Consider the following 15,435-nt stretch of genomic DNA (forward strand, 5'->3'; position numbering starts at 1 on the left):
ACGTTGCCGTCGTTTATGGGTTCGTGCCAGGAGAGTTGGAGCATGGTGAAAGTAGTAGCCGAAGTGTACTTTCCCTTCGATAAACATATCAAACAACTCTTCGAAAGGCCCTCGTGCGAAACGGCAGGGTGGAAAGTTCTATGTGTGGAAGCAGCAGGACACGCAGCAGCCGTACGGATTCCGAGGGATGCATTTATTCATCGCTTCTGGTGGGTAAAGCTGATGCTTGAATGGAAAATAGGTCTCCGCTCCAGGAGATTGCATGTTTTCTGCGGCTTCAGGATCAAGTATTTCTGAGAAATGTCTCCTTCGCATGAAATCCTCTGAATCCTCCAAGCTATTAACCCTAATGTAATCCACACAAGTTAATGAACATTAAGCAGACAACATAACAACGTATTTCAACTGGTTTAAGGAAAATTGTTCAGTCCAAAACGAAGCAAGCGTTTTTTTTTAATGTTTGCAGTTTGTTGTTTGTCAAGGCAGCGTTTTGCGCTTCATTTATGTCAAAGCGGTATTTATCGCTGTGTTAGAATCCCTCTGCACGCCCAGCGGCACTTCCTCTCTTTTAAAGGGCCTATCTTTCGCGTCAGTGCAACCCATGCTCCCAGATTTACCTTCCGTAAAGTTCGAAAGTTATGCGTTGATTTACATTGTTTCGTTCGCTGTGAAGAAGAATTTGAGGACTCTTAAAACAGGCTTTTTGCACTCGCAGAAAAGAGGCTCTGTATCCTAGGCACTAAATAACCACAGATAGTCAGCGTCATATTTCTGTAAAACGCTTGATGGGGAGCACAGCTGAAAAGCCTAAATTATAAAACCGAACACAGATTTTGAGCAAGTGCTCGTTCCCACGTCGCTTCTTAGCCGGTTTACTTAGCCGGTTTACAGCCCTTAGGACGAAGCAGCTGCGGCAAGGGGCCACTTTGTTTTCTCGTCACGTTACCAAACCATCCCAAATAAAAACTTTTTTGGCAGTCAATTTTTGAACAAAGGCGCCACTCCAGCGCTTTGTGCAAGGAGGACTGAACGAAACGTAACGTTGTGTATCAGTGCCCATTCTAGCTCCCTTGGCATCATGGAAAGCTATCAAATTCTAAGCCATCTAAGCCTTGCTGCAGTACAGCTGATAACCATTAGACGTTTATTAACTTTCAATAGAAAGAGAGAGATATGGAGAGGTAGTTTGTTTTAGAGACAGGCAGACATATCTGTTTGAAGGATCATCATTTCGCCTGATACCTTGAACTGGCGACGGAGAAGAGGGAAAAGGTATTCTTGGTTGGTGGCGACATGGATTGAAGAGCGACAGAGAAATGTAGAACCACATCAAGTGAGCGCCTAAACAAAACTGCGAGTCGGGGCTCATGCTACGCAAGAAATTTAAAAGCGCCCGCTTTTTCCGGAGAGGTTTATACGCCAAGCGCCCAGTACAAGGTCCTCCGGGAGCGGCCGGCTTTCGAAACACCCCACGGAAGCGGCCAATGACAATCTTTCGCGCGCATGTGCAGGGCATATCGCAAGTGCAGGGTTCACAGTCTCAGTGGCGCTCAAAGAATTAAGTTCTAAGTAGCCTGCGAATCCACTAAATTACATGCACCTAGGGGTTATATCTTAGGCGACAGTTTATGTCAAGACTGCCTTAATAAACTCTTCGGTACAATAAGAGGACTGTCCAAGGCGACAGTGTTTGTGAGTGAATTTCTGATGTGCGAAGCATAAGGGATGTACGGAACTCCTAGCTGCTGTTACGTGACTGCAGATAAACATATTTATAGCATTAAACTGGAGAGACCCTGCCGCGGTTTATAGAAAATATGCGTTTACTACACATGCAAACATAAAATGTCTAAGTGCACTCAATTTTTGTTAGTATACACAACAAGCAATGTTATTCTGTAATGAATTGTGTTTCTCACGCGTATGAAAGGAACAGACCTAGGGAAAATATATAGAGAAAATGTGCTTTCAGTTTCTGTTCCACACTATTACTGCTTATCCACATTAGTACTAAACAGTTCTAAAACAGATATCCTTATCGCTTTCATTTTGTTGCATTTCGACAAATCACTCAATATAAATGACTCGGCGAACAGATTGCATGGGCTTAAGATGGGAATGCTCTACCTTCTCATAAATGCTAACGATAATACCGTACATAGCAAGGCCACTCCACCTAAACGCAGGAGTTAAACTGGAAACGCGCCAAACCTCTCGTTGCATGCCATCGTTATAGATAGAGGATGTGCCACATCCATTTACTGCTGCATTTCGGGTAAGAAATGACGCATCTGTCACTGGGCTTCGCATGAAGGCAAGCGCTTTTGTTATGATGGCCTCATGAAATATGCAGCTTACATAAAGTCTTTCCACATTCCACGAAGCGTTGTCAGACGTCATGGTGAAGTCTTTATGCGGAGCAAGAGATGTGCAGCGGTTCACAACACTACGCTCTGTAGTCACTAAGCGTGCAATAAAACTATAATCCGAACCATCACTGAACTCAACAAATGCATAACTTTCAGATTTGCCGCCTCAGACCGAGTAACAAATTCCCGCTAGCCGTGCTCTGAGGCACCTTTTCAATATTCACGAAAATATACAAAAGCAGAGGAGGCGATTTTTCAGTGGTTGCATGATTCAAAGTTTCTGCATTTTTTGACAAACTTAGATGCTTACGCTTTACATATACATGAGGACTGTCGAAAAGGCGAGCTCTTTTTAAAAGCTAGCATTTTAGAAAATAGGCCATTCTGGTACCGGAAAGAGCCTAAATCTTGGCCTCGAACACACGGAACTTGACTCAGCTCTATAAATTCTGGTACCAGAAAGAGCCTAAATCTTGGCCACGAACACACGGAACTTGACTCAGCTCTATAAATTTTTCATTACCTCAATTTGCGTACTGAACGCAGCGCGCAGCTGACTGAAACGAGGGCGCAATCGGAGACCGGAAACAGGCATATGCACATACCATAAGAGCAGAGGTTCCGGCACACGTAGCATGTGCGTAAGCTAATATAGGATAAGAAGCTGGGGCAGCTGGTAGGGACTGCATGTAACAAAGCAGCGCTAAGCAGTGAAAAAAACAATAAAATAAAAAAGAGCACGATCGCCGAACGAGATCAAATTCTACACACATCCGATGTATTCATTCTGCAATATTTTGTTTGCAATGAGCTATCTTCAGCATCGAAGCCTGGTTTATTGCCCCTCTGACTTGCATTGCCAGCTGCAACATTTCCTGGACAACCTAAATGCCTTCTTTTTGTTCCATAAAATTGTCGATTGTTCACTTATCTCTGCTTTTTCCACATTCACTACTCATCCTTTTCTTAGTTTTCTGGGCTACCGCTCACTATCGCCTGATAAAATTATTTTGGTTCTGTTCTGCACAGACCTTCAATCAGCTATTCGCCAATATCGCTGCCACCACACGTCAACCCCGTCACGTATAGAATGATTGAGGCAATTAGTAATTTTTGTAGAATAATTAGAGGAGGTAGAAGCTTTCTAGGAGTATAAGACCCGGCCAGTACTCCCGTCAAAAAAGGCTGGAATTGCAATAAATATAGTTCGAATCCCCAGTATGCCAGGGTCGCTTATTTAGAAGCAGCGTGTGCACAGAGCTTTGCTCTCCTAGCTTTGAGAATGAATGAGTTGTTTCAGACTGAGATTAAATTTACTCCTAGCTACTGGAAGGACAATGATTGCGATGCATAGGCAGCATCTGGTAATCTGGTAAAAAAAAATCCACTGAAACTCGTAACATTCCGTGGCGCAGATCTGTCTTAAGCGGCAGTGATTTTACCTCTCACGTAAGCAGCTGAAGACGCCTCCAGCTGCCACATCTACCATATGCAATCCAAGTCATTAAAACAAACATACAAGAGAAATCTGGAAACCTAACTAGGCGCCTCTCTGCTCCCCCAGGAAAAATGATGGCTTGCATGCAGAACTCCAGGAATTTTTTTTATCAGAAGCTCAGTCAGGACTCACCTCACTACGTCATGCTATCAATGCCACATAACGTAGACCCAAATCTACTCCCCCTTGGGGGATTCCCCTAAACATTTGACCAGACCCAAGGCCAGTCCGATCCGCGTGCGGTGGCCACTGATGATCATCTGGCGCGAAGCCTTGAAGCTAGAGCGGTCCGAATGAACGAAAAATCAGATACCAGCACTGTCGTGGCTGGTTGTTCCTGTTTTAACTCTAACAGGTTCGGTGATCCTGCTTAGAACACGCGACACCATCCCCTTTACGTCTTGAATTCCCCGGACTCTTCGAGCTTCCAACTGGCGGCGACGCACAGGAGGCTCGGCCTAGCGGCGCTTCGTTGGTCCTGTTCCAGCATGTAAACCTGCCGTCATTTTAGCCAAAATTCCTCAGCGCCTAGCTCTTCAGCGGCATATCACCAGCCAGAAGACCAAGACGCTCCCCAACGTGTCCTCCGTGCTTCGTGACGTCGCTGAGTCGGAGGGGGATATCATCGCCACGCTGGTCATTGTTCTCCCCTTTGTAACTGAAGGCGGCTGTCACTGCCCGTAGGTTTGAATCCGAGCGCGAACGCCTCCAGCAGCTCCTCACCGCTACAGAGCTCAATGACAGTCTGAGTTCGCTGCTCCTCCAGCGAGTGCGCCAGTTGCCGCAAGGCACAGCAGCACCGCATGAGAAGCTGCTGCGTGAGTTGTCACCTCGCACAAATCATGCTACTCGTTCTCGTGGGCGCTGGCGACGTGCCGCTGGACAAGACTGCTCAAAGTATTGACCGAGTTGCGAACTACTCGCGGGCCCCAAGCGTGAGAGCAGTTACCATTCCGCTGCATGCTACTGCTGCCCCCTCCTAGTTTTCTCCCATTGAGGGCAGTCTGGTCGTTTTTACCCAGCAGCGTGACATCCTAGCGCCCCTGTCACACCGTATTTCTTGCAGTTCCGTTTCTTTTGCCTCTCTTCAGCGCCTTCATGCTCCTCAGAGTCCCAAGCAACCAGAGTGCAGTTATCCCTCTATCTTGGCTATGTTCCGGTATCACCGTGTGTTCGCCAGCTCTGCTCACAACTGCTCGCGCCCGTGCACATGGTGGGGAAATGCGCTGACAGGCCACTTATTGCGGCAAGAGGCCTTGATTCACAGACATGCCGCCCCTAACATTTTTTTTACAAACTCCATGGCGCTGGCTTTTCGCCGGCAGGGGATCAGAGGTCAGCGTCATACTGGCATCTTGTGCAGAACGCTGTCGCAACCAACAGATCTCCAGAATCAAGGCGACTAACAGCTGTACCACTAGCTCAATGGACCAGTGGTTCCTTACCTTTTTTTCCCTTTCATTGTGGTTTCAGCGCCTACACTGCACCATAAATTCGCTAACTGTGCTTTATATCGGAAGTTACAGAGGATCTCCGTCATGCCAAACGGTCAGCAAACGCTACAGCTGACACATTATGCAGCGTCGGCTGTCTGCGTCCAAACTCCCCTAGTCATGTAGACAACAGCCAATGGTAGCATTCGCGGGTAGCGCCTCGTGACGGAAGACACAGGCTAAGGAGGGTAAGAAAAAGACGATCAACATGGTTAAGCACACACTACTGAAAGTTTATTCTTGCAACACCAACATGGCTTTGACACCGAGGTCGACGTGAAAAATTAAAGAAATCTGGGCTATCCCAAAGAGTGCAGTGCTTCGTTTAGTCTTTTTGCGCTGTTATTTGTCTCAGGCCTGCCATTTAGTCTCCATATAGATTCGAATCAACATTTGAATCTAGTCGAATCTTGTCTTCTGTCACCACTTTCAAAATCAATGTTCTATCGGTGGTTAAGTATTTTCCCCTTTTCTTCTTCCTTTAATTTAAGAATAAACCTTCAGTGTGTAAAGCGGACTCTATTGTGTTTCTCGACCATTTTTTGTCCCTTTATAAGCTGTGTCTGTCGTTACTCTGCAGCGCCCGCAATGCTTGCATTGGACAACAAAGCCGCCCGAACACCAGATATACTTGGCTAGTAACCGCCCTGCGCAACTATCTTGAGCTGCACCATCTTCAATCCTTATCTACGTCCCTGAGTTTCGCCGATCCTCCGCTTCTGTTTTCCTCCACGTTGATAAAATGCGAGAAGTCCAGTGGTGTTCCGCGTCCCTTCGGGCATTTGTTTTTCCGTCGCACATTTTTTTAGCCAAATGAGCCATCCTGGCATTCGCCCGACACAGAAACTAGTCACCGCTGGCTTCATGTGGTCAAGCATGAATGCCGCTGTCCATCGCAGTGTCCAAAGATGCTTTCGAAGCCACCAGCTGAAAGTTCACCGGGTAACTATAATGCCTGGCTCTTCTTTTCAGCCCCCGGACGCGCGGTTCACCTACGTTCTCACTGATCTCGCAGAACCCCTACCGTCATCACGTGGGGCCTGTGACCGGTCCGCGTGCGTCGATCAGTTCACATGTTGCCCGAAGCGAAGAAGGCAGGTGCTGCAGCCTTCATGACCTCCTGTGTGCTTTGTTTCGACTGGCTCCCTCTTGTCACCACTGACCAAGGCCACCAGTTTGAATCGGCCCTGTTCGCCTCGCTTCCGAACATCCTGGGCACTCGAAAGATACGCACGACTACCTTCGATCGTTCATAGCGTCGCTCCTGTCGTGTTTGCTGACTGCAACTCACGCTCCGTATTCGTTAGTCTGGACCTGGACTGCTGAAGTTATATCCGACTAGGCCACATACGCCCCCCCCCCCCCCCCCTCTCACTCCACGCCCCCTTAACTCTGGCCTATGATGTACCGTTCAGCGTTCTCCATCGAAAGACCTAGACATTCACTCCATACATGAACGATCATGAGGATGTCGCGTCTGCTGACAGACTCAAATCCACCGATGTTGCAGCTGTTGCACCTGCGGTCCCGCTGTCCATTCAAGCCTCTGCGCCGCCTCCCGTCTCTGAGGCTTCGTCCATGCACATTCACTGCGATGCTCCCGTGGCTGCCACTCTACGCGGGAAGCCCTCCAACATTACTCCTGACGATTGACGTCCGCAAAACTCTACGTCGATGATGACGATGTTGGTACATGCCTCGCACCGCAAACTGCGCGATTAATAGACCAGCTCGACATCCAACGCTGTTTTGGCTGATTGTTTCTGTTTGAGATCCAACAGTCTCGATCTCCTTAGCAGCTTATTAAAGACATCAAGATTATGATGCAAATGCGCTCTCTGAAGTTCACGATCGAGTTTCAGCCTTCTAGAAGAGGGTCGAATGCGGTAACGTGGCATGACAATGACACTCTCGAGCCTTTTGGTGCAGTGAGTCTGGCGGGACAAAAAGGAAGAGAAAGATGAGGAGGATCTGGAAGAGGAGTATTAAAGGGAGGGAGCTTAACCGGAAGGCGATTATGATTTGCTATCCTGTACTGAGGGAAGAGATAAGGGGTTAGAAAGGTTAAAGGGAAAATGGAGTGAAGAAAACACAGTCAGTATGCGATGTCAGTGAGCATGCGGTAAAGACATAGCCTTTCAGGCTGTGCAGGTCCGGCGCTGTCAGGAAGCGGAACATTCCTTGGCGACCTCTACCGCTAACAATCGCCGCTGCCAATGGCCGAGCATCTTCACCTCAGTGATCCGACGTAGATCTGTACACTCTAGCTCACGGCAGCCCTGCTGAAATAAAGTTCTATGATGCAATAACCTCATAGATCATTCATCATAGAATATCATACAATCTGTATGGCATATCATACAATCTGTATGATATATCATACGAATTGTATGATATTATATGATGAATGATCTGCGAGGTTATTGCATCATAGAACTTTTTTTCAGCAGGGAGGGAGTCTGCCTTTTGGCATTGTATACAGAGCATACACTAAGGAAGTGGGCTAAAGTCTCGTCGCACGCGCATTTGGCACGTGCAGGGTTATTAATCATACGGTCTACAAAGGAATAATGGTTCATGAAAGGTGCAGCAAACCACAGCTAGGCGACACAGCAGAGTTACTTCTTGAGGATTAAAGCATGCATAGTAAAACTTCTGAACTAAATATTGTAGAAAATAAGGTTAGAAATATTTTGGCAGAGAAAACGTGCAATATAGGCAGAAAGATAAAGGTTTAAATTCCTTTTAAAGTTTTGAGGACATACCAGAACGATAACAGCTTAAGCGCTCAGATAATATATTGACGTAGGGCTGTTTTTTATAAACTGTTCAATTCCGTTGCCAATTTCGTCTCCACTCGGTCTTCTGTAATTGGTCGCTCAAATATGCCCGCCGCTTGAAACCGTCTGCGGCAAGCGAACCCAGGTACCCAGGTGGTTGACAACCGGACCTTACCATTGGCTGCATATCGCAAATATTGGCAGCCAGTAACGTCGGCGAATCGCCCGCTGTTGACAGAGCGCTGTGATGGACCTCATCATTGGCTTCCAATTGCATCCAGTTTCAGGCAATAGTAGGGTCCGGTCACAAACCACCCCATGGCGGGGTCGATTGCCACAGACGCTTGAAAGCCGCGGGTATATCTGAGCGACTACTGCCAGAGGACCCAATGGACGCAAAATGGACATCGCAAAATGGAAAGCTTGTATAGAACAGGGCCCCTGAAGAGAATTTGGCGGATGATTCGAAGTAACTATTGCCAATTTAAGGTTATCTCTCCAGGGGGAAATTACCTGCTATTTTTATGTTGCATGTACTCACCATGAAAGGATCAAAACTAAAGTCAGAACAGCACTCACAGCCATTCGAGGTACTCGCAGATTGCAGAGAAGGTCAACGAACTAACGTGAGTTATTCTAACACTCGAAATGAAAAAGATAGAGGGCCACTGCCTGAATGCATGCGAAAATGAGGTAAACTACGGTTCTTTGCAGTAACTGAGTCGTTTCGGAGCGAAATCAAGTGATGTGCGCGCCGGAGATAAGGACGTTGGCGAGGACAGGATGGTCTCAGATGGAACCGGACAGGGTTAATTGGATAGATAAGGGAAGGCCTTTGTTTTGTAGTATATGTATTTGAACTCATTATGATGATGACGCGCACAGCCTCAGGATATTGTAGGAGGTAGAACAAATCCCTAATAATTGCATTCATGCATTCATCTCTCAGCATCTTTTTTTTTATTTGCATACGCCTGTTTAAATAAGTTAGCATGGCCACTAGCTCCACATTGTTATTATTGTCTCAGAGAAGCCTTCTATTTTATTGTGGCGCATCAGACATTTATTCCTTTAGGGGGTCTTTATTGGTAACACAGCTTGAATATCCATCTTTCTTTGCAAAAATACATGGGATACACAGCTTGTTTGCCAAACCAGCCTCTTCACAAAGGCACTGGGGTGCTGAAACAAGGTCAGCCCGAGGTTGTGTGAATCGTTATTCCTGCAGACCTCCGTCTCCTTTCCCGCTAAATATGAAATGCCTTATACGGAGTCAAAACAGAGTACAAGCTCCTCTGGCCTACCCTAATACGGGAATTGCTATCCTCAACAGCTTTGGTTTCACGGTTAGAAGTTTTTCTCAAGTGATAACTGCTGAAGTGGCTATGAATTGAGGGGGCAGCATGCCTTCTGTTCCCAACAGTACCGCATTCCGTTTGTAAAGATCAAAACCAACCCCGGAGCTTCGGCAGCACACACCGCTCTATTAGGGAGTGCCTTAGAGAACCGTGTACTCCATTTTACGACCTTTATGTTATTTGTTATAGGTTAATCCCATTTTCGGAGCCATCAGTACTTATTCAGCGACTAAATGCGAAGTCACGGAGTCGCTCGTGCACACGTGCCCGCAAATGTAAAGGTGGAAGAATGTGAAACAGGCGTACCCTATGTGCGCGAAGAAAATCAACTTCTATTGTCCTTCAAACTCAGCCTATAGACTAAAAAGAAGAATCAAAATCAAAAGGGATTTTAAAGTACAAACGTCACCGCTTTAACTCCAGGTGTGGGAACATTTACTCAATCAATCCGGAACAAGAACATGGTAAATGCGCTATTTTACTCCTTTTCGTGAGGAATTGAAGATGCAGAAGAAAGCCGTTCGCTTCATATGCCACAGGTCTGGTAGAGATTTTTCGCCTTCGACAGCACTTTCATCACTTGGCCTGCAACCACTCTCATCTCGACGAAGGACTGAGTCTTTAAAATTTTTGTATTCCGTTATTAACTCTTTCTGCCGGACCTCTGCAAATGATTACCTAATCCCTGCTATACCATCTAAACTAGAAGTCACCACAGCCTAAACATCACGCCTTATTTTGCCCGCACGGACACTTTTAAATACAGTTTTTTTCCGCGTGCAATCGAATATTGGAATTGTTTACCCGGTTCTACTCGCTCTCTTCCTTTAGAGCTGTTTTTAGCGTCTATTGAATAGTTTTCCGTTTTCTTGTTTCCACTCGTACTGTTTCGGATGTTTGCCATTGTTGTGCTCCATGTTTTCGTACATTGTTGTTCACACCCACCCCTGCAATAGCCTCATAGGGCTGCAGTATGTATAAATAAATAAATAAATAAAATAAATAAATAAATAGGAATATCCCCTTTTGAACTGACATTTGGAAGTTAGGCTCCCTATCGGCACTCTTCCGTCTCTTCATCGACAGATATTCATGCTTTCTATCTTACTTAGCGATCAAGCGACAGTAGATGCTCTTTTATGTGGCTTTTAAACTTTGGAGGTCCTTCGCACGAGCTGAATATTTGTCCTCCTCAAAAGGAGAGCCGAAAGCTCAGTGATTATTCTGAGAAGAATTATTCTTCGCAGCTAACACCCTAGTCAAGAACTTCATCAATAAAGACATCGGCATTGGAGACGTAAAGTAACTTTATTTCGGATATATTTTAAAGCGATCGTGGCAGAGAACGCCTGCAGTATGTTCCTTCTTGTGAGGTGTACCACACAGGAGTGGTTATGGCAGGTCAACATCTTTCCATAGACTCATAAGCGAGCTTCCTTTGGTTTTATATTTTATTCTTTCCTTCATCCGCTTCACCTGTTCAGGCGTGAAGTGGTTTTTCCAATCACCGACGATGGCTTTCCTCACGAAGTCTCCGGTCATCGGTTTCTTCAAGATCTCTAGTATTTCACCTGCGGGCTCTTGGTATTTCTGTGCATTTGCAGCAATCTCGACCGCTTTCTCAGTCCACTTCTTGAATTCTTGGTTGAAACCTTTCATGGTGCTCACGCTGATTGTGTCCAAGATCCTCTCTAATACTTCAGGCTGCTCCTGGAGTTTTCTGCCGTAACTTTCTCCAAGAAACTCTGCAATCTTCAGAACACCTGCTCGAGGATGGATGCTCAGGTCTTCGTAAGTTATGATGAGGACATTGTGGTCGTTGATGTGCTCGTACCAGGACAGCTGGTGCTCAAAGTAATCGCCGAAGTCAACTTTTCCTTCTATAAACATATCAAAAAATGTGTCGAAAGGCTCTTGTGCAAACTGGTAGGCCGGAAAGTGCTTTGTGTGGTAGTAGAAGGATACGCAGCAGTCATAGGGGTTCCGAGTGACGTAGATATACTTAGCTTCCGCAGAGTAAGGTTGGTGTTTGAACGGCAGGTGAGTCTTTATTGCTCCGGGGCGCGGCATGTTCTCCACAGCTTCAGTGCCCAGCATTTCTAAGAAGGGTGCCCTTTCCATGTAGTCCCCTATATCCTAAAACATTGCAGGGTAAAACATTGGTGAAAGTTTGAAAGAGGCAAACAAACAGTTAATTAAAATATATACAATAATATACTTTTTTACACAAATATACACAGGTAGGCATTGTTACAGCTACATATTTTTATTACAGAGTGTTCTGTTCCTTATCACTACCTCTGGCAATTTGAATTGTGGACGACTTTTTTGAACGTTAAAATATTTTGTTAACTAAAGAATAGGCTTCGCTCAGCGTTTTTTTCGGTATGAACAAATACGACTGGAAAAGGAGCTTGTTTAGTATTACTGAGGTTACAAAGGAACATTTTTGAAGCCAAAACTGATCTCATGGTCACAGATATTTCGAAACCATACTGAAGCTACTGAAAGACGAAGAGTAAAGTCAGCGCCACTCTTGTGTAGAACGCCTTAGCTTCGCGGATCATGTAATACAATGTTATATTATGCAGCACGGTACGTATTTGAACAAACACGTCGGATGCTAATACGATGACTGAATATGAAAAGAAATGAACCTGAGCGTAGCAGGTAATACGCACAGCAAATTCCTCTTACCACTCCAGAGTACTGCAACGCATGTATGGTTCAATAAACATAATAGAGGATATCTGGCTGGTCCTGCATAAGCACAGTTGGGCTTCTGGTGTGATGATGAAGATGACAGCGTTTTTCAGTAAGATTGTGCTGCCTACATTTCTTGTTGGTCGGTGTGCCTGTGCTTCTGTGAATTTTTTGCCTACAGGCCAAGCAACTATGGCGAGCTTGCTTTGTTTGGATTGCAGTGCGCCATTGAGCTCCCTACAGAACCACCACAGAGTCTGGGTGGTTTCGGACCACCAATTAAACCATGAAAGCTCACCATGAGGTCCAAGAAATATTTTCATCCCAGCCCGTCTTCGTCTTAATTCGGCATCAAGAAAGGAACTAAACATTCATTCACTTTCACCCTAGCACTGGCTTTATAAGCGCTCTAAAACAGTAACAGCTCCAAGCCAGAATAAACTAAAACGTGATATTACATCTGTTCGACATACCCAGGGCTATGAAAGGCTTCCTTCTCTTCATTGTGAAAATGGGGTTTGCGACTTAAATGCGAATGTACCTTCCGTTTAATACTGCTTACACCAGAATTACTAGTAAAAGGGCGACGAGCAAAATAGGCGCGCATGATTTATTCGTACATTTCTCAAAACTGAAGCGTTCTTTTTACTTAGCGTGACGTTTGAAAGGAAGGTCAGGTTATGGAAGAAACATACCTAAGCATTATGTTTGAGATCAAATAGTCTTGTTCCTTTACCAACAGGTTTTCTTCCCTCGCAGAGAGATAAATCTCGATGGCATATCTTGAAACATATCATCTCCAGATTTTGAAATGGAAAAATTTTAAATGATGTCCTCAGATTATATAAATGAAATTAGCATGCCATTGATCTAGATTGTTTCTTCAAGTTAGCAACAATGGCACAAATGCTAACCCACCGAGCAAATCGCGAGTGTGTTCAAGTAAAATAGTTCGTCAAACCTTTGGAAAAATGCCGTCGTTGTAGATGGCATGCACGATCATCTGCATCCAAGTAGTGCCGCATTTTGGGTAAGAGACGATGAATACGTCTCCAGGCTTCGGGTTATAAGCAAGAGCCTCCTTTATAATGGGCTCCCGGAATACGGGGCTCAAGTAAAGCCCGCACACATCCCGGTAAGCGTTATTGGGGCCGATGTTGGAAGATTCCTGTTCAGAAAAGAGCGTTTTCAGAACGGCTCTCTTAAATTAGCGTTAATATCGCGACACGCATGAAACATCAACAAATCTTAGACAAAAAATACTGAGTCCCACGCATGCGCTAAAGCTTTATGGTAAGATGCCTATGAGCATTCCAACCGAGCATCTTTTTACTATCAGATGCTCTTTTTGGTATGCTTTTCGGTATTCGAGCACAGCTATAGAATCTTCACTGGCTGCACGATAGAATGCAAAGTGAGATTTATTACAGTTTTTTTCTTTCTCTCTCCTGAAACTCTTTACGAAGACAAAGTAGCTTACAGGTTCTTCCGTTTCACAATATGTTGATGAGCTTTCTTCACAGAGAAAGAGTATGATCGGTGACGAGCGATAGCAATAATCGATTTGCCTGTGCTCTAAACGGGCTCTCACTTATGTTGACGACTGCGCTTTCGCCCAGTGCTTTAAATTCTCATTTTATATGCTGTTTGCATCCTGCATATCGAAAGAAGGTTGAAAACAAGGCTAAATATCTGGATTAGGCAAGCTAAGCCTAAGCTAAGCTAAGCTAAGCTAAGAGACTGCGTTGGGGCGGTTGGTCAGATTTAGTGTGGTAAAACAGAGCTCAGATGACAAAACGGGAAGCGCAGAACGAGTATTAAGATTACATGGCCTCAAGCCAAATCGCGGGAGAAAGCGCGCCAATTCTACTCACATGATCTCGACCCATTGATGGTTTTTTGCAGCCGCTTAGAGCTGTTTTGCACCGTATGATCGCTAAGAGCGAAATCCGGCTTTTTACAGATGTCGCTTGCATGATCACCTGCATGGATACCTTACATTCCTTCCATTAAAATTTTTTTGATGCTTTCCTGAGCTGCACACGTTACGCTTACCCGCCATCGCACATATCCCGCTGCACTCGTGGCCCCTTTTCCGACCAGATGCGCTCAGTGTGCTTTCTTTATTTATTTATGGTCCCGTGCAGCTGTACACTCCAGCAACGTATCCCCTACATCACTAGTATTACCTGCTTGTCCCCGTCACTTGAGTCTAGATTAACTTTCACAGCGCTATAACCGTATTTACCGCACGGTTGCGAAATCATAGCCGTAAGCTGCACGTCAACTCATCATCGTCCAGGAGTCAGTGTCAAAATTTTATCCTGACTAATCCGTGTTTTCCTAAAGACAGATCCACAGGCAAAAATGGTGAAGAATGAAAAATGGCATTACTGACAATGCGAGCAAGGATTCCCTCAGCAGGAGCGCCGATACCGTAAGAAGACGCAGTTTGCTTTAGCTGATTTCTTAGACCCAGTGAGATGGACTCGCCGCACATCGACCCCGAATGGTATGGATGTTTCGTTGCTGAATTTATAGTGCTGTTTCTTCTTTTGAGCTGTGCTGCCCTGGAATAACTTGCAAAAGTAAAAAGGAAAACAATTGGCACTGGTCTAGCTCTGGTTAAACCGGGTAAATTGCGTAAGCAATGGATTTCGCGTTCTTCTGGCGATTCTTCGGCGCGTTGCATTCGCCTTCTAGCATTGCGGCGTTCCTGAGCATTCTGTGAGGTAGAACGTTGTCGCCGAGCTGCATCCTTAGTACGGTTCTTTGCAAGGCGTTCTTGACGCAGTTCTGGTGTCTCTTGTGCACGTTTTCGCTTTCTCGCTTCTTCCTGTCGTTGTCACTTCTCCTTAGAGGACTGCATAGCAAAGCATTCATGCCAAGGCGAGCGCGTATTTATAGATGCTTAACAGCGCGGGAGCATGGGCGCCGCCATATTTGGTCGCGTGACCATTCCGCCACGCTGCCAAGGAGTCCACAGAACGCCATCGCCCATTCGGCTTTGCGCCTTGCCCGTCTGTAAATTGGTTTTTGAGGAAAGGAAATGTATCTGTCTCGCATAACTCGGTTAACACCTGCACCTCGCCGTAAAGGGAAGGGAGGAAGATGGGAGTGAAAGAAGACACCGTATTCACCAGACGCCTTCAGACAGACGTATTCACTAGGCTTTGTTCATTCCAAACTATCCAGCTGGCAAGGCGGGGATGCACGCCCTGCCCGAATTAATTT

At 45.6% G+C, this 15,435-nt stretch overlaps 1 protein-coding gene across 1 annotated transcript; it reads right to left on the reverse strand.

Annotated features, from left to right (window-relative positions):
* Positions 1–10,787: 10,787 nt before the first annotated feature.
* Positions 10,788–13,329, reverse strand: LOC149333126 (sulfotransferase ssu-1-like). The gene is made up of 2 exons (XM_089555990.1): positions 13,163–13,329; positions 10,788–11,634 (listed from the first exon to the last, which is right to left on the reverse strand). The coding sequence occupies exons 1-2, from the start codon at positions 13,208–13,210 to the stop codon at positions 10,891–10,893; spliced, it is 792 nt and encodes a 263-aa protein (XP_089412116.1). The 5' UTR covers positions 13,211–13,329; the 3' UTR covers positions 10,788–10,890.
* Between the last annotated feature and the right edge of the window lie 2,106 nt (positions 13,330–15,435).

The sequence above is a fragment of the Amblyomma mixtum genome, chromosome 8 (assembly GCF_055824585.1).
Source record: "Amblyomma mixtum isolate Tamu chromosome 8, ASM5582458v1, whole genome shotgun sequence".
NCBI classification, from domain to species: Eukaryota; Metazoa; Arthropoda; class Arachnida; order Ixodida; family Ixodidae; genus Amblyomma; species Amblyomma mixtum.